Below are 23,086 nucleotides of genomic sequence, written 5' to 3' on the forward strand. Positions count from 1 at the left end.
GATGGATGGATGGATGGATGGATGGATGGATGGATGGATGGATGGATGGATGGATGGATGGATGGACCAACCAATGGATGGAAAGATGGATAATGGGACGCATGGATGGATGGATGGATGAACCAACCAATGGATGGATGGATGAACCAACTAATGGATGGAAAGATGGATGATGGACTCATGGATGGATGGATGGATGGATGGATGGATGGATGGATGGATGGATGGATGGATGGATGGATGGATGGGTGGATTCCTTCCATGTTTCCTAGTACGACTCTTATTTTGAAATCCTCTACACCATCATCATCCTGGGAAAGCTGAATAAATCTTTCAGGCTCATAAATGCGCCGCATTTCCAGTTTTTAGTTGAATCTCTTTCTCAGTAAATCTGACCGTTTAGATAAAAAGTGTGATGTAACGAACGCTGAGACTCTCAAACTGAATCGTCTCCTGGAATCCGGTTTAACGTCTCAGACTGGAGCTGCTTTAATATCTGGCTAATAAAACTACTTCCTGCTGCTCTAAATAAACTCCGACACCACAAATCCTCTGCTGAATGCTTCTGATGAGCTTCACTTGCATTCAGCGCATTATGTTTGACTTTATTGTCGACATCTGATACTGTTATGCATCAATTACTCTGTCTGCTTCACTTCCTCTCCATTTCAGCTTCCCTCTGTGCTAATGACTGCCAAGCAATGGCACCAGAATAACTGCAGGACTTTTGGGTCGGCGTTTCTGTCCAAAGCCATCGTTCTGAAGGAACCTGCAGTGGATGAAGTCGGGGACGGGGTTGTGGACGCTGAAGGACGCGGCGTCCAGGTCTCTGCAGATCTCCACGTTGTCCCCGGCCATGATGCGCACCGCGGCCTTGTTTTCGTCCTCAAAGACCTGCCTCTGCAGGGAGGCGCACAGCAGCAGCATGAAGTCGTCTGCAGGGACAGCACAGGGAAAACATCTGAATAAACCCGTCTGGGTTTATTGCATTTCAACTCGTCTATTCCAGAGTTACAGTTTCTTCCCTTGGTATGTTTATATTTTCCTCTAAGCAGGCTGTTTTTAAGAAATCTTCTAAATAAATAGTTTTCTACTGTAGGTTTTCAAATCAGCCCAGTAAAAACATTTTGGCGGAAACATTCACACCACATAACTAGAACACAACAGCTCAATATATACAATCTGAAACTAAAGAATTAGTCTATCAACTCGTTATCTTTGTTCAGACGGTATTACTTTATGTGAAGGGATGTGCATAAACTTGACATAACATCTGTTATGAGCATGAAGGAGTCTTCATGAATGTTTAGTGCTGTTGTCATGAAGTGTCATTCAGTAAATAATGACACTTTTATTGAAAAGTTGCTTTAAAAGTCCATTAAAATTGCCAACTTTGAACTATCCAGCAGATAGACACTTTTAATGTAAAATTGTACCAAATCTTGCATTAAAAGTCCATCCAAAGTTTTAACTTTGCATTAAAAGTGTAATTATTTACTAAATGACATCCATGAAGACTCCTTCATGTTTATGACAGTCAGTCTTATGGACGCCCCTTCAAATAAAGTGTTACTGTTCCTCCTAATGTGAAGGTGGTGCTGTTTCGTAAATGTGACTGGCTACAATAAAACCACAAACAACTCAGGGCGTTTTGAGTTATTTACTTAAGTTTTACTGTAGTTTGGATTCTAAGCTTTCCAATCAAAAATGTTCTTCACTACAAGTGTTGTTTGCACTAACAAAGTTTTTGAAGCAAATAAAAGAAAATAGACTGAAGTTGCTTTGGCAAAAACAAACATTTTCTTTCAGCCAGTAGTTAGCACAATATAAGTGAATTTATTTTAGCTGTTAAGATGCAGTTAGTCAGCGTGGGGTGCAGTGCTGTGTATCATAATAATGTTCAAAAACAAATGTTCTGCCACTAAGCCTGAGAAACTGGTGTCTTCCACCGGTGTCTTCAGCTTTTCTTTTTAGTGACCCAGTGTTAAGCCAATTATCCTCTATTATTTTTAAACGCAGTCCTTTGGTAAGCTAGCTGTAGCGTCACACTTTGAGCTAACGTGACGACAAATAAACTGTTGTTTACATGCAGTACCTTGCTGACCACTAGGGGGCCACAGTTTGAGAAAGACTGTTGTGTTTACATGTTTAGGCTTCCATCCATCCATCCATCCATCCATCCATCCATCCATCCATTTTCTTTACACCCTTGTCCCTTAATGGGGTCGGGAGGGTTGCTGGTGCTTATCTCCAGCTAACGTTCTGGGCGAGAGGCGGGGTCACCCTGGACAGGTCGCCAGTCTGTCACAGGTTTAGGCTTCTACTTTCTAATTTTTTTTATTGTTTTAATCAGAAAGCTTTTTATTGATATAATGTGTTAAAATGTTTTTATCTGAAAGCCTCAACCAACAGCTGATTCACCACAACATAGTCTGCCACAAACGCTAAAGCTAGTTAGCATAGCCACTGGTGATGATGGATAAACAGTATTCCTGTAATGGTAAGTTGTTTCTCTGCCATTACCACATTGAGCAGCGAGTACATGAGGATGATAAACAATTGCTTTCTTAGCCAATACAGCTACTCTCATTCTGAGGTTTCTAATTTTTACCCTATAAACTTATTTCTCACTTCACTTACAGACGAGGAAATATGGATTGGGCTTCATTTGGAAGTCTGGGACATAGAGCCACTTGATCACGTTGGAGCCGGTCGTAGAGTTTGGAAACCTCCAGGGATAATCTGGAAAGAGAAACGTCACCATGACATGGCCGTTTAAAAAGTGTGGAAACGAGGTTAGTTCTGTGAAGAACTTTTAAAATTAGGATGTAATATTATTATTATTATTATAATTTTTCTTTACATGTCTTCACACTGTTGTCCTATTGCCATCTGCAGAAATACACCGCTCCCAGTCAGAAACAACCAATCAGAATCAGGAGGAGTGTCTTGACGTTGTCAATCAGGCTTGTGTACTCACTGCTCACACTCTCCCTCTTTTTTTCTAATATGCTACAGCTGGTTCACCACAGTGCACCCTGTCAGTTTCCTGGAACGCTAAGTTGTTTTTCCACTATTAGCACATTCAGCAGCGAGTACATGAGGTTGATTGACAGTACTAAAACCCGCCTCCTTGCTCTGATTGGTTGTTTTTGGTTGGGAGTGGTACATTTCTTCAGATGACAGTAGAAGCTCATGGAGAAGGCAGAGGAAGTGTATCTTTTCACAGATTATTTGTCTCATATTACGGTCATAATTTTAATATGTAAAAAAAAAAAACACTTTTTAAAATAAAAATTACATACTGCAGCTTTAAATACACTGTCTTCATTAGGATAAGATTAAAAAACACAAAACGCTCAGTCAAGTTTTGGAAACTTATGGCAACAGGAAGAAAACTAGTTCTCCGTCTAGTCTGGACATAATTCAAGGCAACATTTTAGATAAAAACCAGGCAGAATTTTCACTCTTACTGTGATTTATCCAAGCGCACAAACCTTTACAGGCAGCCGGTGGGATCCCGATGCACACAAAGTACTGGACTGTGAGCATGCTTGCCAGGAAGAAGCAGTACTTTGACCAGATCTCAGCGATGGCCTTTCTTCTGCGTCGGTGCATGACCGCGATGAGGGCGAAGGCGTGGAGCATGGCGTAGAAATCCATTCGCTGACCAATCACGTTCACCACCAGCAGCAGGCACGTCTGAGACACCAGCGGAGGCGTCAAGCACCTCTCCATGAAACACACATTCACTACGTCACTGAATTTTCTACCTCAAGTCCAAACTTGTAGAAGAAGTAGTTGACGAAGTATTTAACGAAGCTGACGATGCCGATGTCGAGGTGCTGGCGAGTGACGTCATGGAAGATGATTCTGGCTGCGGGAGGCGACAGCTTGTTCCGCAGCCTGAAGTACAGCTGGTGGCGATAGATGGTCACCTCAAAGGCCAGCAGCGCCAACATCAACAGGTTGTTCTGCAGCAATAACATCATCTTACTCTGGTTAAAGCTTTTAGTGAAAAAAAATCATATAGTAATTCAATATTTACAGGGTTGTATATTTTCAGGCACAGATGTTTTCAGAAACATGTTGTCAGTAGTTCATAGAATAAAAGAAAAATGTTCATTTTACTCAAACATACGTATGAAGAGTAAAACCAGAGAAACTGGTAGTTTTAAGTGGTTTCTTAATTTTTTTCCAGAGCTGTAGGACATAAAAGAAATTTTGTTTCCTGATTGAACTCCTTGAAATTGGGGCTCTGTCTCTTTAAGAAGCCTTCAGGAAGTCATCACAACATATCTCCTCTATTAACCCTTTAACAATGTTTTTACCAGCATCACTCCGAGCATTACTGTAATGAGTTTAGCAGATGTGCAGTTTCACCAGGAGTTTGCTGATTGCAGCCGACTAGTCTGAAGGTGCTGAGTGGGGGAGGAGCTACGTCTCGGAGGCGGAGCTAGATCCAGCCAGGCGTTTTGCACAGCTGGATTTCTCAAACATGCATGGAAGAATCATAGCAACACTCAGGTATGTTTTTGATGAGGGAATAACTTTATATTAGAAAATAAGTAAATTTTACATAAAACTGCCCCTTTAAATGTTAGAAATCAGAAGGATAAAGATGATCTGTTTGCAGTGAAGTACTTCAGTACATTTTTCATGTATCAAAAGATACCTTCAGGTTTTACACCACTATATTTTACATTCAGTATCTGTACTTTCACTATATTGCTATATAGTATATAACGTGTTGTGTGATGTGAAGACAAAAAAAGTAAACAATCTTCAACCTAAACGTACATTTGTTGGTTTTTGATGACGGTATATTTGATCCTTCAGATCCTCTATATAAACGTGTTTTTACGTATTTCAGAGGACTTCCTGCTCACCCTGAGGTATCTGAGCAGGTCTTCGTTATCCTTCCTCAGGCCGACCCAGTTACCGAGGTCAGATGTGTTGCTATACAGCGGCGTTTTCTCAAGCGTCTTCTTAACGTCTTCTGAGTAGAAATCTGGCTGTGCACCCAAGGAGAAACTGTTTTTAATGTTTTTAATTAAACTAAAGTAAATATGATCCCCAACATGGAAAAAAGCATGAAGTATTTACAGCTGAAATTTGCGGTTCACATTATTGTGGTATTTAGCAAATATATATCATTTTGGTAATGCTTGCTGGCCTGATTTAACTTCACATACAATGAAAAACACAAAATGTCTCCAAGTATTTTTGTCTGGTTTCAAGTGCAAAAATGTTAGTGCACAAGAAATAAAGACTAAAATAAATTACATGTAACTTCTCAGCCAGAAAGAGGAGCTAGTTTTAAGTCAATCATATTGATTTTAAAAAGTACTACTTCCATTGGCAGATTACTTAACTTATAACAAGACATTTTATACATATAAAATACAATTTTTACATGATGTAAGTGAAATAATCTGCCAGGGGAACTAGTATAGTTTCAATTAATATTAAGGAATTGTAGACTTAGCTTCTGTATCTTGATGAAAAGTTACTTGAAATAAGACAAAACTAACATGAAACTCTACCAAGATATTTCCACCAGACAGTAAATCAGAAATACTTGATTTAGATTGTGTGTTTTTGCAGCAGTGTATGTAAACTTCTGGCTCTTACAGTTTGTTCAATGCAATAAAAATTTAATGTTTACAGTAGTGAAGCTTTCAGAGCAAATAAACAGTTTAGTGACACAAACTGACCCATGCAGTGACAATAAAACAGGTAAAACAGGTGAAGGTGATATTTACTACGGTGCATTTGTATTCTGGGGGCTCGATAGTCTTTAGCTGGTACAACATTTTGCACACGATGATGACACACGTCCAGACAGTGCAAACACTGGAGGCAAGGGGTCGGTACTGGCTGTAGGGCAGCGCGAAGGCCCACGACGCCAGGAACACATAGTTGAGCAAAGACACCTGCACAGGAGACAATGCAGGCGATGAGGACATGAAAATGGTCATTACGTCTTTTTCCACTCAGAACGACACGGAAATGCTTCTTTATTTATGTTTTTTTTTCACAGAATGTTAAGGACAACAAATCTAAGAAGTAAAAAAAAGATTTTCAAATTAATTTCATATTATTGATATTATCTCTATGTGTAATTTAAAGCATGATGACAAGAAAAAACAGGTCTAAAAATGTATTACTGTTCCTTTTAGTGTCATTCTGCTCAACACATTTAGGACTTTTATACATATTTAAAAGGTTCTAGCAGAACTATATGGCAGATCTCTTTGAGATGTTTGCATGTTGTTTTATAATCTAACTCTGCTTAGAATGTTTTTACACCTGAAAAATTGCCAAGACTTGGTTCAATGGGAGACTAAAGTTGCAACATTTGTTAGATTTTCAGCTGGTTTGGTTCACTTTCACACTTCTCACAATAATTGAAAAACCTGTTCCCCTTCTCGCCTCTGGGGGCGGAGCACCAAGAACCACTGAAGGAAACAACACAGAAACCTCAGAAGAAGACATGAGCGCAACTTCCTTCCTCATGAAATGGAAACAAAAATGAATTAACATCAGATTTTAACGTTTGTAGGAGTTCTCTTTTGTCCTTCATAAAAAAGCATTTCTTCTGCTCAAGCTAGACTCTCACTTTAGTTTTGGTTGTATTTACCCAGAATGCCCTTCTCTATAGTCCACTTCCTGCTTTTGGAGCAGTTTCCGGTCCACTTGGCGTTCACATATGCATTCAAATTGCACCAGAATTCACTTCAACCGGACCGAGACATAGATTTTTAGGCAGAGCAGAGTTCACCATTTGGTCCTTTTTAGAGTTTGATTGCACATCGCACCTCCGCCAAATGAAACAAACTTTCAAATTAGAGTTGGACTAAAGCGAACTAAACATGGCTGGTGTGAATGAACCAGTAGAGTTAATGGGACTCAAGTCCACTGTTTTCAATCACATTAAATGCCGACAGAAACTCATTAAAGTTTGTTGTTTTATCATAAAGTAAAAAAGTTTAAGGAGCATGAATGTTTCTGTAAGGCACTGAAAAAGCAGGACGACGGAGTATAAGAAAAAAACATGGAGTTATAAAAGTTTCTCCAAATTTTCTACATTTTTTAGTCAAACTGCACTAAAATGTAGAGTTTCATTTTACATGTTTACAAGAAAATGCTTAATTTGTGAGAGAAAATATCAAATATTCAAGACTGGAAGCATAAACCTACAGTATTAAACTAAATTATTCTCTGACAAGTCAGAAATTTGGAAGAAAGAAAACTCTGAAATTTTCAGGGATTATTAAGTCAGCTGAGACACAAAAAGCCAAAACTTCTGTGTTTGTTTTAATCATACACTTATGCCTTTAGTCAGGGAAAGTTTCTTATCCTCATCTTTTAGAAAAATATGTTGTTTTTTGACAGAAATATAATCTACAGTGGGCCCAATACTGTGCCATACTCAAGCATTAAGTTTTAGATTAATCTGAATAAATGTTTTCTGAAATCTAACAGGTATTTCTTATTATTTTCAGATAGATAACCAATAAACGATGCATCGGCTGAAGCTTCCTTACCTCCCAGATGCAGATGACAACAATGTAGCACGATACAATCTTGATGATGTGGATTTCCAGCAGCCACCAAATGAACAGCTGCAGTTTGTGGAAATACTCCAGGAATTTGAGGAAGAGTACAGAGAGCCGGTCCACCACCAGGTGCCACTTATTCTTCAGATCTGAAGAAATAAAAAAACTCCGTAAATGATTCAACTATCCCACACTTTTTCCTTCACTTTCAAACAGACAGAGCTAAATTTTAAAGAGGTGTTAAAAATAGTTTATGTAGATCTTTTAAAAGATTTCTAGGAATTTTCATTTTTCATAGAAGTGGAAAACAATCTATTTAGGGCAAAGTGAGAACGGAGCATAAAATCTTCTTACAATAGAAAATATTTGTCTTTAAATAACCAAGTATTTCTGATTCTCTTGACCACATCTACCCAGCACTGCAAAAGCAAAATCGTAATCTAGCTCCACTGGTAGAAAACAGAAAAGTACTCTAAATTTTAAATTTAAGTTGTTTGCTCTTCTATAGCTCTTGTTCTCTTAGCTCTACAGTTTCCTTATCAATGTTTACCATCAAGTTGGGTTGGATACATAAATAATTACAGCAGCAAGCTGGTCAAATAATGGGATTTTATTTGTTTTTTAAGTTTAAGCTTTAAGTAATATTCTCCAAGTGTATTCAGTGACTTAAACATGCTCAAAAATGGGTTCAGATTCCAAACTTTACGTTTAACGACCTGAGAAATAGGAGGTACTGTAATACCCAGTTTTATATTCTCATAAAGGATATAAAATGTCCAACTCAGAGCGTTTTTAACAGAGGCCTTGTTGTTTGGATAAGAACGGATATAGCAGCGACAGCTCATTATAAACCCAGAGGTCCCGCGGAGCGTTGTTTTATTACCTATTTTATTTTCTGTGTGCATAAACTGCATTTTAATTTAAAACCAGCTTGACTTACTGAAGCCGAAGTAGATGAGAAAGTGAGCTACGCGCCGCACCAGAAAATAAAACGAGAAATAAATCCACCGAATGCAAAAAATCTGTAAGGCAACCCGATTTTTACCACTTGGGCTGCGTTGATTAACGACCAGCTGGTGAAGCTGAGCTTTAACAAACTGTATGTACGCCACAGGCTAAATACTCACAGGAACGGGTCTGCACACATAAAGCTGAATGAAACTGCTACCAAATAAAAAACACATGTAAACACTGGATTCTACATGATGCACAGCGCAAACAAAGTAAAGCCTCTAGTGGGCGAACAGATGTTGTTTTCATCAATCCATACGACTTTAAGATATTTTGTTGGTAAAATTGGATTGTTTTAGGGATGGGCAGAGAACCCACAGGTTATAATCAAGTAAGAGTAACACTACTTCAACATATTTTTACTCTAATTAAAGTAAAAAGCAGCTGTCCAGGAAATTACTCAAGAGTAAAAAAATATTTGGTAAAAAGTTTACTCAAGTACTGAGTAACTGATCAAATTATCAATAATTTAATATTTAAAAAATTACATAATCAGATGGACCAAAATATAACATTAAGTGGAAATGTTTGTGTTTTAAAGACCAAAATGAGGATAAGTCTTATAAGAAACAAAATTAACAAAATCAGGGAAAACATTTTCTCCAAATCAGTTTCTTTCAATAAAAAACTGGTGAAACAAAAACTGCAAGTAAATTTACTCAAGTAAATGTAACAAGTTACTTCACAGCTCTAGACTCCTTTAGGCAAATTTTGTTTTAATTAAAGCCTCATTCAAGGGTTTAATTAAAGCCTTGAATGAGGCTTTAATTAAACCCTTTAGAGGCTTTAATTAAACCTCTAAAGGGTTTAATTAAAACCCTTTAGAGGTTTTAGAGAATGAAGAGCTTGTTCAAGGTCAAGCCACAGCATCTGAATCCCATTTCGGTCTGACTTTGACTAGGCCACTATAAAACATTCATAAAGGGTTCATTTCATTTTGTTTAATTTTTAGAACATTCATAAGTTGAAATGTTGGTCCTGCAGCGTAACAGGGTGTAATTAAGGGACCGATTATGCAAAAGTCTCATTTTGAACGTTTTTATTCTTCTATTTGGGTTTCAACTGCTACTAAAAGAGGCATTTGGTGGTGTGAAAATGAGCCGTTTAAAAATGTTCCCGATTGTTGAGTTTCTGTGCCATTACCTAGCAACAAAAGCTGACCTCCAGCACATTTGGTCAGCTGGTTTTATAGCTGCACGATGGCTGCTGAAAAGTGTTCTTTTGTTGACTTACCATTCAGAAACTAAAACAGCTCTAATTAGGCAGAACTGTACAACGAAAATCTCATTATCTAAGAACGATTTTGTGCAGAAAATGTAACGAACATGTTTTGAATAGACCACAGACGCTTCTTTGAAGCAACCTGCTCAAAGAAGCGGAGCAGGTCACCTATAAGGTCAAAGTCTCAAGCTTTTCTTTAATTAGTTATTTAGTTTAAATTCTGAACTTCTCCGTTTTGTTTTGTTTGGTGAACTAATAAATACAAACATAATGTTTCTTTTGTTCGGAGAGCGCCGCCTTGGCGCTGCGTACCTGAGCTCTGCTCCGTGCTCGGCTCCGGCTCCGTGGCGGCGCTGCAGCGCTGGCTCTCCTCTGTGCTGGACTGGCGCTGGTCGGAGAAGCTCTTGGGTTTCTCGTCGGTCACGTTGGCGTCGGTGTCGGCCACCAGAACGAGCGCCTGCTCCCCGTCGTTTCCCGAGCCCCAGCTCCGCTCCTCCGCCTCCAGCTCCTCCCTGGGCAGCGCCGCCTCCACCGAGCTGGCGCTGAGCATGGTGAGGTCCTCCAGGCTCGCCGCGGGCTCCGCCAGTCTGAAGGCACAAAAACAACATTTAGTCACCTGAACATATGTGCAAATATCAGTCTGCACATGTCCGCTTTAACACACTTATGAGGACCTCTGGGAATCTCTGCTTTCAGCCCTCAGACTTGTCGTTTGTTAATTTAATCACCAATTAATAGTCACAAAAAGTAGTTAGTAATCAGCTGGATTTATTCAGTAAAGGGAATATTATGACACCAGCAGAGTTGAGTAGTAACTAGTTACATTTCATCAGTTATATTTATTGGTGTAACTTCTTCTTACTACTCTGTACATTTTACTTTTACTTGAGTAACGTTATAATGAAGTATCACTGCATAAATGAGTAAAATTTCTGGATTCTCTACCCACTGTGAGTAAATGAAGAACTAACTTGTTTTAACCAAACAACAGAACCAGTGACCATCATGCAGTTCATACCCTGCTAATCATTCTCATTAGCTGATGAATTTTGGTTACTGTTCTTATCTAAAAAGTTATATTTAGATAAGAAAAAGTGATAAGAAACCTCTTGAATGAACTATAAAGTCACTTTTTTTCTGTTCTCTGAATTACTTTTCACAAACTTGTGCGTTTCCGTCCATTCTGAGTCTCAGCTGGACCTAAAGAAACATCTGCAGCTTTATTTTATGACATAAATGTCTTGTAGAAGAAAAAGAAGCAGTGATTGTAAATGGGCACAATTATTTAAATTACACATCTGCTTTGTAACGATTAATTGCGATTAATCCATTCTTTAAATAATTGTCAACTAATTAAGTAATCGATTAATAATTAGCTGGAGAACACGTAGTCAAAAAAAGCAATAAATTTAACATTCCAGATCTTAAAAAATGCCACTGTCTGTAAATATGTTTAATTGAAAACTTGACGCTTTGCAGTTTTAGCTTCACCTGCTTCAAATTCTGTACAGCAAGTCTCCAATTAAGCACCTTTTGTTATCCATTTATTAATCAGTTAATCCTAAAACTAATCATCAGATCAATACTCTGGATGGATGTCAAGTCAAGCAAAAACAGCTGAACTTTTCACAATATTGAAAGTATTTTTCTGAGCTACAGCTGGATCCTAGTGTTCACTAAAAATGCCATTTTAGGCAATAAAAATGTTCCTGAATTATTTGTTTATTTGCTTATTTCAATGAATTTCTAATATTGTATAAAAAGGCTTACACAAAAAAATCAGATTTAAAAAAGAAAATCAATCAATTAATCGTAAGAGTAATCGATTAATCGTCAAAAACAGCTAATTGCAGGGCTGCCGAACTGCCGAACTTTGCCTTTAAGCATTTCACACTAGAAAGAAAAAGCTGAGATACTTGTTTTTGGGACAAATCCTATTAACTTTTTTTTGGGGGGGAAAAGTTTATCATGCATCAACAACTCGTTAGGAGTTTACTTTTATTGTCAGTAAAAAGAAGCTGCAGCTCTAAAGCTGTGGAGGTGGGAAACGCAGCAGGCATGTAGAAGTAAATTCCATGAATCAAACTCTGTAAAGTCGTTTTCTGACGAGCTAATTTAAAGAAACAAAGTCCTCATACGTATATTAAAACGACACCAACTCATTCACATTGATGCAGAAGTTAAATCGGGATTCCTCAGCCTCAGACTGCTGCCTGCGCAGTGTTTCATCAGGCATTGTTATCATAAAGCAGTGCACATTCCCTCTGCATTCTTTGCAACAATCGATGGTATTCCATCACGCTCTTCTTGCAGCAGTTAAATAGCAGCTGAAGGAAGGCAGGAGCGCCGTTCAAAGTCTCCTCAGGCAATGGAGCGCTGTCAACGTTCGGGTTTGGCTTTCATGAACCGGCCGCATATCAAGGCAAGCATTCTGCCATCCAGCAGTCAACACTTACTTGCTCTGTTGAGAAGGAATTTTTTCTTTGATGCTGCTCAGGACAATAAAGTTACACAGATGTGAATATTAACGACGAGTCGGAAGTCAGACCTGAAAATCACTCAGAGACCCACACAGATTTTAAAAAGCAGGAAAACTGGCAGGTTGGGAGGACAGAAGGGTGGTGGATTGTTGGGAAGGTGCTGAGGAGAAAGACGACGTTCTCACAGATCCAAACATGCTGAAAAAAATACTTCTGTTAAATCATGTGTCAAACTCGAGGCCCGGGGGCCAAATCTGGCCCGCCGGACTCCTTATGAAGCCCAAAAGAGTCGCATAAATAATAAATACGACCTTCAACAGTTCAGTGGTTAAATATCGTTTTATGAAAACTCTTTTTATCTGCATGCTGCCTAATTACATAAATCAGTCCCTCCAGATTTTTAAGATTTCAAAATGGCAAAAATCAACAAAACCCCAAACTTTTTAATGCTAATCCATAAATATGAGTTTATTGGAAAGTTTTGGTAAAGATGATCAAAAACATTGAATTTAAGTGATACCAACTCCACCCTGCAGGTGGAAATAACAGTATTTCTTACATCTACTACTCTGCTGCCTCAGACTTACACACCATCAAGTTACACACTGCAAAAACACACAACTTTACCAAGTTAGTCTAGTTTCTAGTGCAAATATCTTAGTTTGCAGTAGAAATTAGATGAAACAAACTTACAAGCAACTTTTCAGCAAGAAATATGAGGTTTTTAAGTCAACAATTCCTTAATATTGATTTAAAAAATGTCCTACGGGCAAATTATTTCAGTTTTAACATGAGAGAAATGTCTTATTATGATTTAAATAATCTGCCAGTGGATTATTTTTTATTAATATCAAGGAATTATTTACTTAAAAAAGCTGATATATTATGCTGAAAAGTTACTTGTGTCTAATTTCACGTGTACTAAAGACACTAAAGACAAGGCAAAAAATACTTGGTAGGATTTTGTATTTTTGCAGTGTAGTCCATGATTGATGTGGCAAGTAACAATAAAAAAACACATTTACATAAACTCAAATGTTGCAAAAATGTTTTGGAAATATTTCTAAATCACTGATTTAAAATTCCCAAAACAATCATAAAATCCTGGAGTGACTGATAAGTGTGAAGAGACTGATTAAATAATATTGAATGATTATTTAATCTCAAGTAATAATTGAATGCAGATGCGGTTATTCATTAATACTTCAACAGTTTATGGTTTTATCAAAACATTCTGGCACAACAGACTCATGAAATGAGTTTGACACCCCTGAGTTGGAGGAATTTATGTCTTAACTATGTCTTAAGGGCTGCAAGCAAAAGGCAAAAATTAAAAAACACCTGAAAAGGAAAACCAGTCGTGTGACATGAAACATCTCAAATCCAGGGAAGTGATTACTGTGCAGCAACGGTAGAGTCCAAAAATAAGGAAAGAGGAAAGGTTTGGGGAAGGGAAGGACACATCCGGAGACGCTGGGAGCTGAAGACGGGAGAGGAAGCGAGCAGATACCCACCTATTTATGATCAAATCGACACGTTCCCTGACTTTAATGTGGCTGTGAGAGAAGGGCGGCAGAGAAAGCATGGCAGCGGGTCACAGGCCAGGAGCGGCGAAACAAGAAGGAAACCCACAAGAAACAAACCAAACGCTCAAACTGGTGGGCTTACTGGAGAAGATCTGAAGAAAAGTGGCTTCAACACTGGTTTCATCCGTATGTCTAACTGTTATTATACTTATTATAAAACCAGGAAGTAGCAGTGAATTATTAGTCAGCATTTTTGGCCCCAGCATCAAGATTTTAAAGTTATTCAGAGAACGACCAAATAGGGAAAATATATATAAATATTTAATTCTAGTTGGTTTTCAAATATTTAAAAATAACCAGCGATATTTTTTCCTAAAATATAATTTTGTACGTGAGCTCAGTGTTGATGCATCTTAGGATCATTTCATCTTTGAATAAATAAATAAAACTGACACAAATCAAGCAAAGTTTGTCTTCTTGGGCATTTATCTCCAAATTATCAAAGAGCCATGATTATCAAATTATCGGACAAATGGCCTTGATGCCCCTGGTGCTAATGAAAGACATTTTGGTTATTAATTTTCTGTGAGGTAAATATAAACAAATGAGTTGTTTTAACAACCAATAGCCAAAAAGATGTTTTGGCTGTTCCACATTTTCCACAGAAAATTGTGGAAAATTGTTGTTTTCCATTTACTTTACTTCTAAAGTTAACTATTCTTTTTAATTATGTCCCAGTTATGAGTGGGAACACCAATGGGATTTGCTAACTTTATGCTATCTACTATTAGCACTGCAAGCTAACTTTTAATTTAACTACATCCTTCATTCAAACAGCCCCTGCTGCTGCAGTCGGCCGCTCATTCTGAACCGTTTCCTGCTGGATGTTTCTTCTTGCTAAACGGATGTTGTTCCTTTCCACTGTCACCATAAACTTGCTCAGGATGAGAGATCAGCTGGGCTTCCTACGACTGATTTGTCAATTGGCATCATTGGATGTTTGATCAAAAACAAGATATTTAGACAGAGACAAAGGGATTTGTGATACAAATATTGTTCATTTTCTCAATCCAGACCTGGAAAATGTTTAAATTAACTTGGAGCTGAAACTATTAATCAAATTAATTGTGATTAATTGATTATTAAAATAATCATCAACTAATATAATAATCGATTAATCATTGACTGGAGTAATACAGACTCAAAAAAGGCCATTTACTGAAAGAACATCACAATCAGAGCAGCAATTAAGACAAAGCTGTACAAAAACAGTAAAATGTTGCATTTAAAACAAAAAGAAAACTTCTTTTTCTGTAAATATGTTCTACCCAGAACTCTGCTTGTGGCATTTTTAGCTTCGCCTGGTTCAAATTCTGTAAAAAAAATAAATTAAATAAATTGCTATCAATGGATTAATCCAAACAATGATAAACCAATTAGCAGACACTACTTTCTTAGCTGCAGATGCATCCTTATTGCATTTTATGTAATAAAATTTTTATTTTTATTTAAAAAAGGAATTGAATTATTTGATTTTTTAGATCTTTTAATGTATTTCTAATTCTGTATTAAACATGAGTAAGTCGAAAATTGAAAAATTAGCTGAATGTGGAAATTTTCTTTTCCCGTTCAATCATCAGAATAATACACAAAAACAATAAATTAAATGATTACGTTTACAATGTAAAAATGATTACATTGGAAGCTTTTTTGTAAATTAGAGCTTCAAAATCTTAAAAAGATTTATACATTTTCGCTAACAATGGCATAGCATTGACAGTTCATCTCTAGGTCTATGTGAAAGTCACCACAAAATCTCCCAGGACTTTATAACTTTATAAGCAATCCCTGTGAAATTTTACAAAATAAATTAAAAATTACGCTGTTCCTTAAAAATAAATGTGAATCTAGCCTCACCTGTAGATGGTGCTTTCTTCTTTGGCTATCACGGCCTGCAGGTCGGTGAGCTGCAGGAAGGGTTCGTGGAAATAGTGCAGGTGGAGGATACACACCAACAGGAAGGAAGTGGGAATAAAGATCCGAGTGAACAGCATGGAAACTGAAAACCGCTCCAGACCCAAGTCCTTCAACCTGCAACAGATTTAAAATAACAAAACAAAAAAGAGGAGACCTGGAGTTACACATGACGTAAAACTGTTTTTATTTTCTCATCGCTTAAATGCAAGGAGATATGAAATTATGGTACCAAACTACAACAGATCAAACATTTTAGAATTAAACAAAAACAAAAACATTGGAAAAACACAAATCCAAAAATTTTTGAAGTTAAAGGAATGTTTCCAAATGTTTTCCCATGTGTTTCACACGTTGCTATTAAATTATATAAATGTGAACACTGAGACAGTGACAATCCTATGTGCAGAAACTACTCTATAAAATTTCAACATGTTTTCACATGTTGAAATGCATTTTCCACATGTTTTCCTTTCTATGCTTTACATGTCACATTACTTTTACATGTGAAACATGAGGAAAAACCGCTCCATACGTCAAATGTTTTCCCACATGCTTCACATGTTACTATTAGATAATAAAAATTTCCAAATGTGAAACATACTCAGAAAATTCTTATATGCAAAACCCTACTCTACAAAATTTCAACATGTGAAACCCTACACATGTGAACTGTTTTCTAACATGTTAACACTAATATGTATTTTCCACATGTGAAGCTGTAAATGATTTCACATGTGCAAGGAAGGGTTGCAACTACATCACATTATTTCTACATGTGAAACATGAGGGAAACTGCTCCATATGTCAAAAGTTATCCCACTTTTTTATGCTACTATTAGATGATTAAAAATGTCCATATGTGAAACATAAACTTCAAATCCTTTTATGTGCAAAAGCTTTTCTCATGCGTGTCACATTTGGTGGAACTGTTTGCTATGTAAACATATAAAAACAACTCACATGTGAAATGCTACACAGGTGAACTGTTTTCCCACTTTAAAACATAATATAATTTCCACATATGAACCCCAGATGGAAATAATTTCACATGTGCAAGGTTTTCTTTTATGCGTTTCCACAACGCCATATGTGAAATATATGGGAAACTGTTCAACATGTCAAATATTTTCCCAGGTGCTTCACATGTTATAATTAGATTATAACATTTTCAAATGTAAAAAATAAACTTCAAATCCTTTTATGTGCAAAACTTTTCTCATGTGTTTCACATTTTGGTACTGTATGTCATCTCAACATGTGAAAACAGTTCACATGTAAAACCCTACATATGTGAACTATTTTCCCATATTACAACATAATATTTCACATGTTGGTATTAGATCATAACATTTTCAAATGTGAAACATACATTGAAAATCATTTTACATGCAGAAGCTTTTCTTGTGTTTCACATTTTACTACTCGACGTCATTTCAACAAGTGAGATAATGTAGATATTTTCCACATGTGGGAAAATTTTTCAAATGAGATTCTTCCATGTGTTTCACAAAATATAATGTGAAATCTGTAGAACCTATACGAGACGTTTTTATGCCTTCTTCTGTAAAGAGACACAGACATGATCCTGTTGAAAAGAGAAATTAATCTAATGTTCCCACATGTGAAATGCATGTTTTTTCACATCAACTTCTTCCTGAATAGTAGCAGTTCACATGTGGAAAACGTTGGTAAAGAATCCAGGCGTTCCAGGTAAATCAATTGTTTGATGACGAAGTTGTTTGCTCAGATCCAGCTAGGAAGGAAACCTGAGATGAGGCGGCGTCCTGCGATCAGTCGTTACTCACTTGTCGTCTGTCACATTCAGCGCCGATTTCCAGAAGCTGTCGGATCCGTCAAACTGGAAGGTGTAGACGATGGTGAGGACCAGCATGGTGTACATCACTACAGTCATCCAGAAGTACTTCAGGATCCTTCTCCACCACTCGTAGTGAACCTGGAGCAAACAGCAGCCATTGGATTGTCACTGGGTTTTAAATTAAAATGAAGCACAAGATGCCAGGATTCTGAAACTAAAAGAGATTAAATTTAAATAGGACTTTCATATTTTACAGATGTTAAAGTTTATTTCATGGAGACTTTCACAGATATGATACATCAGTTTCATAGACACATACATCTGTTTGCATGTTGAGAGATAAAACATTTACTAAATGCCACTCAGTGTCACTAATAGACTCAATTTTTGCTTAAAGGTGACCTCTTATGTTTCCTTGAACAGGTCTATGGTCTACACAAAACATCATTCTTACATCATGAGATTTTATGCTTAGTTCTGCCTGTTCTGAGTTGTTTTAGAGCCTCTCGTCACTTTAAATCCAAATAAGTTGCTGCTGGCCACGCCCACCAACTCAACGTTTACACCCACATGTGAAAATGGCTGCAAACAGACGTGAAATTACACAACCATACATCTTTGAAAAGCAGAAGTAGAGCCTCCTGCACAACCAACAAGAACCCAGAAAGTAGTTTCTGAATAGTGAATCAACAACAAAACACTTGTCTTTTCCAGCAGCCGTTGTACAGCTGACTAAATGTGCTGGAACTGCGCTGGGGCTGGGCTCGGCTGGGGTTGCTAGGTAACGGGGATGGGTTCGCTTGAGGTTGCTAGGTAACGGTGAAGGCCTGTTTAAGAGGTTTTTGGAACAGCTCATCATCAAGACACCAAAAAACATGAACTTATTGTCTGGTTGGGTTTTTTAAAGAACTTGAGCTGTTTTTAGAGTCAGTTCAGACCCAAAAGGATGTATTGAAACATGTAAATATGTAATACGCAAAAAGTGCATAATAGGTCCCGTTTACGCACTGTACATATGACTTTAGATCTGTAGGTTCTGTAAAAATCTGACAGAAATGGTTTATACCAGACAAACTTTAACCAAAATATTTTTTACTTATTAATTTATGTCCCCCTCAAGACATAAGTGTTATTATATCTTTCAAAATAACACTTCAATTGTATGTTTGTAAAAGCCTCTGTTGTTGCTTATAATAAGGACTGATTTAACATGTTTTATAAGAGGGAATTTAGCCAGGCACTGGTGTGGATACCTGGTAGAGCGCGACACAGGAGAGCAGCATCATCATGTAGATGATCTTGTACATGACGATGGTTCCTTCGAAGCTGACGATGAAAAACATCCCGCCACAGATGTAGATCCAGTATTTGACCAGAACGCTCATCACCAGGCCGCCCAGAACCTGCATGAGGTCCTGCTCTCCTCCCTCCTCTGGTTCCTCCTCCTCTACAAGAGCAAACAGCAGAAACACCAGGAAGAGTTCATTAAAAACATCCTGCATTTTCTGCAAGAAGCCACATATTTAAGACAAAACAGAGGTGGTGATTGTTTTATTTCTTTGGTTTTCATCAATTATTTTTGCAGATACAGTTGAGCAGATAGGCAATTATGATAACATTTAATTATTTTAACATTTTCAAACCAAATTAAAGATGCTTTAGCCAATTGAACAAACCATCTTAAACTGTAGGTAACTAACCAGTCCCTCCAGGAAGCCAACTATCAATAACAATTCACTCATCATTCACAAACTTTGATCATTTTCACCAATCATTACAACCGTTCCACAAATCTGACCAATCACCGTAGCGTTCATGTATTTTTCTTTTCTGACCAATCACTGCAAGATTGGCTGAATTTTGACCCACTTCTAATTTCTGATTTTTTTATTTTTTTTTACAGAATTTGAACTCAGTGAAGCTTAAAAAGCTGCTTGAGTTCTGGGTATAACATATTTACAGACAAATACGTTCTTTTCTTTTACTTTAAATGCAAAATGTTTATTTTTTTGCACAATTTTGGCTTAATTATGTCTTAATTTGCTGTTCTTTCAGCAAATTAAAACATAACAAATTTACTGTATATTCCAGTTAACAATCGATTAATTAGTTGCTAATTATTTTGATAATTAATCACAATTAATTCGGTAAGTCGTTTCAGTTGTTTGCCCTTTTTTTTGCTAAACTATTTTGAGATATTCTGAATGATTTTCTTATAATCTGTACACAGTTCATGTTAACTTGGTTGAACAAAATTAATTCTTATTTTGCACTTTGATCATTTCCCTGGACATGATGTTATTTGTATTAATATTACTATTTAAAGAAGATAATAAAAATGTTGTTTTCACTTAAATGTTAAATATGAACTATGCTACAATCCTGTCTATCCTGGGGAGGAAATGTGCAGTAATTTAAACTTTTTTAAAGACTACATTAAGGCAAAAACAAAGCTTGGAAAAAATTAGACTTTTTTTTTTTTTAAGTTGCTGCAAAAGTTGTACTTTTAAGCTGCAACAATAAAACAAAAATCACAACATCCTGGAAGAATTGACTAATATAAACAAAATTAGGATTAGTGTAATTCTTACCCTTTTTCTTCTGTTCATCCACAAAGACGTCTGAAAGACCTGCGCTGTCTTCTTTTAGCTTCTCCTGTCGCTCTGTCAGCGTTTGTCTCAGCAGCAACCAGAACGTCAACAGACACAACATCTAGACACAACAAAACGGTGACATTCAGAGAAGAAGAAGAAGAAGAAGAGCCTACGAAGAGATGAATTAACTGCAGTTTACATGAGGCGACTCAGAGCCAGTTATTGTTGGCCCAAAGCCACACAGAGCTGTTCAGTCTAAGCCGTAAATCAGAACCGAGTGTGTAAACTTCAAAGCAGATGTTCTGGTTGTCAGACGGCTAATAGTAAAATTCAGTTGTAGTTATGAAATATTATTGCACTTTCTAGCACCTGAAGGATAAATACACGCGCAGAAAAACCGCAAAGGGGAAATCTTTAAATCCTCAGAGATATTCCAACACACTCTCTGAAGTTTACTACACCGCTCTGGCTTGTTTTACAATTTAATAAAAACAGAATAATTTCAGCTTCCAAACCTTGGATGAAAGCGAGTGGAACGGGTTCTTCTTTGAGACAAAGAATCCTGCGACCGGCGTCATGTTCTCAAAGCTCCAGATGTACTGCAGGACGATCACCAGGTTGCCGTAGGCCACCATGAAGGGGGACGACAGCATGGCGTACCGCCGCCGGTCCCTCACCATCCACAGGACGCACGACCACATGAGGAAGACGAAGGTCAGCCAGCTCACATAGGTTATGCTCCACGCCTGCAGACGACCCGGTGTTCACATTTTTAAAAAAATACCAGCTTTACCACAGCATATTCCACCTTACTTTATTGTTCTAAAATGTTACTCTCCCATTTTCATGCTTATCTTCCAGTGTCTGACAACTAAACTAGGCCATTATGGCAGGATCCACTCTAATTAAGTTCATAATATGAGCTGGTTAAATGTCCAGTGTGAAAACAAAAACAGTATGAAAGTATAAAACTAAGACAATTTACCTAAAGCTTCCTTGAACAGGTTAGGATGGATTTATGGTCTATACAAAACATGTTCATTACAATTTTTACCCAAAATCATTCCTAGATAATGAGATTTCAGTCTGCTCCGTTCAGAATGAGCTGTTATTTTAGGGTGTCTTGTCACTTTAAATCTAAAGTAGCTGCTGCTGGCCAGGAGCTCTGCTTGGTTGCTAAGTAACGGGTGGGACTTCTGGGGTTGCTAGGTAACGGGCCGTTAATTTGTGAAGTTACATTCTGGAGGTTTTTTGAAATGGTTCATTTTCCAGACACAGAGAAACATCAAGTTATTGGCAGAAAACATCTAGTTTTTTGGGGGGTTTTAAGCGTTGAGACCAAAATAAATGTATAAAAATGTGCAAAATGTGAATCTTGCTCAATAGGTTGCCTTTAAAAATAAGGCACTAAGGCTTTCTACTGAACTGTCTATTTTAGTAGTAAACTAAGGATGAAGTTTACCATGTTGCCCTTTATGGAAAAAATAGAACTCAAACAAATAGATCACGTTTAAATGTTACTCCATCTGGCATTTGCTTCACTCACCATCATGGCTATTAGAGCACAGATGTAGCTCTGTTTCATGATGAAATTGAAAACTTTCACCATCGCGCCGACTCCTTTTTTCTTAATGTCATTCTCTTCTTCTTCTTCTACTTCTTCTTCTTCTGATTCCTTCAGTGCTGAATCCTCAGGAGGCAAACTCACTTCATACACAGACTCATCTTTCTTCTCTGTTTGGATGATGATAAAATCAAGTGAGCACGTACAAAGTGTTATTGTTTTTAAAAAAGAATCTCCAGATAGCCAGTCTACATGATTGAAAGATTATAAAAAATTGGAAAGCAGTTTGTTTTAATATGTGTTTTTAAAATTAAAAAAAACATTATTTTCCTCTGGCTGTTGCATGCAGAGAATAAAAATCACTTTTGAAAAATACCCATTCTGGTGTGGAGAGAGAATGAATCTTTATGAATAAAAATAAGAAGATAAACTAAAACAGTCAACGCAAAAGGGGAATTAAGTTAAATTACAATAGGCCTTCGCAGCGCTTAGCTTCTCGGGCCTAATTAAGTTAAACTAATATAAACAACTGAAGGTTAACATAAACTAAAATAAGATAAAGTAAAAGAGGTTAAAGTGAGGCTACGCTAGGTTACAGTATGAAAGACAAGATAAACTAAGCTAATAAAACCCAATATCAGCTTTTATTAGCTTATGTTGTAGGCCTTTTGTCTTATATAAAGGAAGGTCAAACAAAGTACGCTAAGACACGACAAGCTAAGGTGAGATACCTCAGTAAACCTCAAATAATGTAAAGTGAAAATTTTGCTAAGGTAATCGACAAGTAGATAAAATAAGCTAAGATCAAGCTGTTTAAATGTTAAATATAAATAAATGAGAAGCAATTTAATCTAGACATCTTCCTGACATTCAGTCCATGCGGAATAAATCTAAAATTTAATTAGTTTTCCAGCATTTCTACTGGCTCTTGGCTCACCTGTTCCATCACTGAGCTTGTCCAGTTTATACTGGGGGGTTGAGTACAAGTCCAGAGACGCTGGTCCGTTTTCAATGGTGACAAAGTCAAAAGACGTCCCGTTTTGGGTGGGAACAACCTGAGGATCAGAATCAGAAACTCAAATCAATCTCACTAAGAAAACACAGACGATAAGGGATTATGCTACTGTGACACACTCAGCCTTGCAAAAGCAAAGCAGAGCAACTGTGCGAGATAATTTTGAATTAATTAGACAGATGCCTAATTATGACATTTTTCCATTAGTAGCAGATTTATTACAATTTCTGGTCATTTCAGTTAATAGTTCGTTACTGTGCAATGTCTTTGCAGGGCAATGTAAAGTTTTTTTGCTACTTTTCACACTGCATTTCAGATTC

The 23,086-nt window shown here is 37.1% G+C and overlaps 1 protein-coding gene and 1 long non-coding RNA gene across 10 annotated transcripts in view; one reads left to right on the top strand and one right to left on the bottom strand.

Annotated features, from left to right (window-relative positions):
• piezo2b (piezo-type mechanosensitive ion channel component 2b) overlaps positions 1 to 23,086 on the bottom strand; it is a 125,940-nt gene that overhangs the window by 34,077 nt on the left and 68,777 nt on the right. For 7 of the 9 annotated variants that reach the window (XM_008434600.3, XM_081597930.1, XM_008434602.3 and 4 more), the window contains 17 exons: positions 22,689 to 22,806; positions 21,734 to 21,921; positions 20,703 to 20,933; positions 20,185 to 20,305; positions 18,847 to 19,040; positions 17,583 to 17,731; positions 15,718 to 15,891; positions 13,789 to 13,830; positions 12,251 to 12,283; positions 10,107 to 10,381; positions 7,551 to 7,711; positions 5,766 to 5,936; positions 4,890 to 5,015; positions 3,774 to 3,974; positions 3,498 to 3,702; positions 2,641 to 2,742; positions 770 to 935 (listed from right to left, as the gene is read on the bottom strand). In XM_008434600.3, the coding sequence (XP_008432822.2) occupies positions 770 to 935; positions 2,641 to 2,742; positions 3,498 to 3,702; positions 3,774 to 3,974; positions 4,890 to 5,015; positions 5,766 to 5,936; positions 7,551 to 7,711; positions 10,107 to 10,381; positions 12,251 to 12,283; positions 13,789 to 13,830; positions 15,718 to 15,891; positions 17,583 to 17,731; positions 18,847 to 19,040; positions 20,185 to 20,305; positions 20,703 to 20,933; positions 21,734 to 21,921; positions 22,689 to 22,806 (2,657 nt within the window). The remainder of the gene's footprint in view (positions 1 to 769; positions 936 to 2,640; positions 2,743 to 3,497; positions 3,703 to 3,773; positions 3,975 to 4,889; positions 5,016 to 5,765; positions 5,937 to 7,550; positions 7,712 to 10,106; positions 10,382 to 12,250; positions 12,284 to 13,788; positions 13,831 to 15,717; positions 15,892 to 17,582; positions 17,732 to 18,846; positions 19,041 to 20,184; positions 20,306 to 20,702; positions 20,934 to 21,733; positions 21,922 to 22,688; positions 22,807 to 23,086) is intronic. The other 2 variants (XM_081597931.1, XM_008434601.3) reach the window with 1 other exon arrangement.
• LOC145547902 (uncharacterized) lies at positions 942 to 3,609 on the top strand. Its single transcript, XR_014084172.1, has 3 exons — positions 942 to 1,029; positions 2,643 to 2,795; positions 3,506 to 3,609. It is a non-coding gene; the product is annotated as an uncharacterized LOC145547902 (long non-coding RNA).

This window comes from Poecilia reticulata, chromosome 17, assembly GCF_904066995.2.
Source record: "Poecilia reticulata chromosome 17, P_reticulata-male-v2, whole genome shotgun sequence".
Lineage (NCBI taxonomy): Eukaryota > Metazoa > Chordata > Actinopteri > Cyprinodontiformes > Poeciliidae > Poecilia > Poecilia reticulata.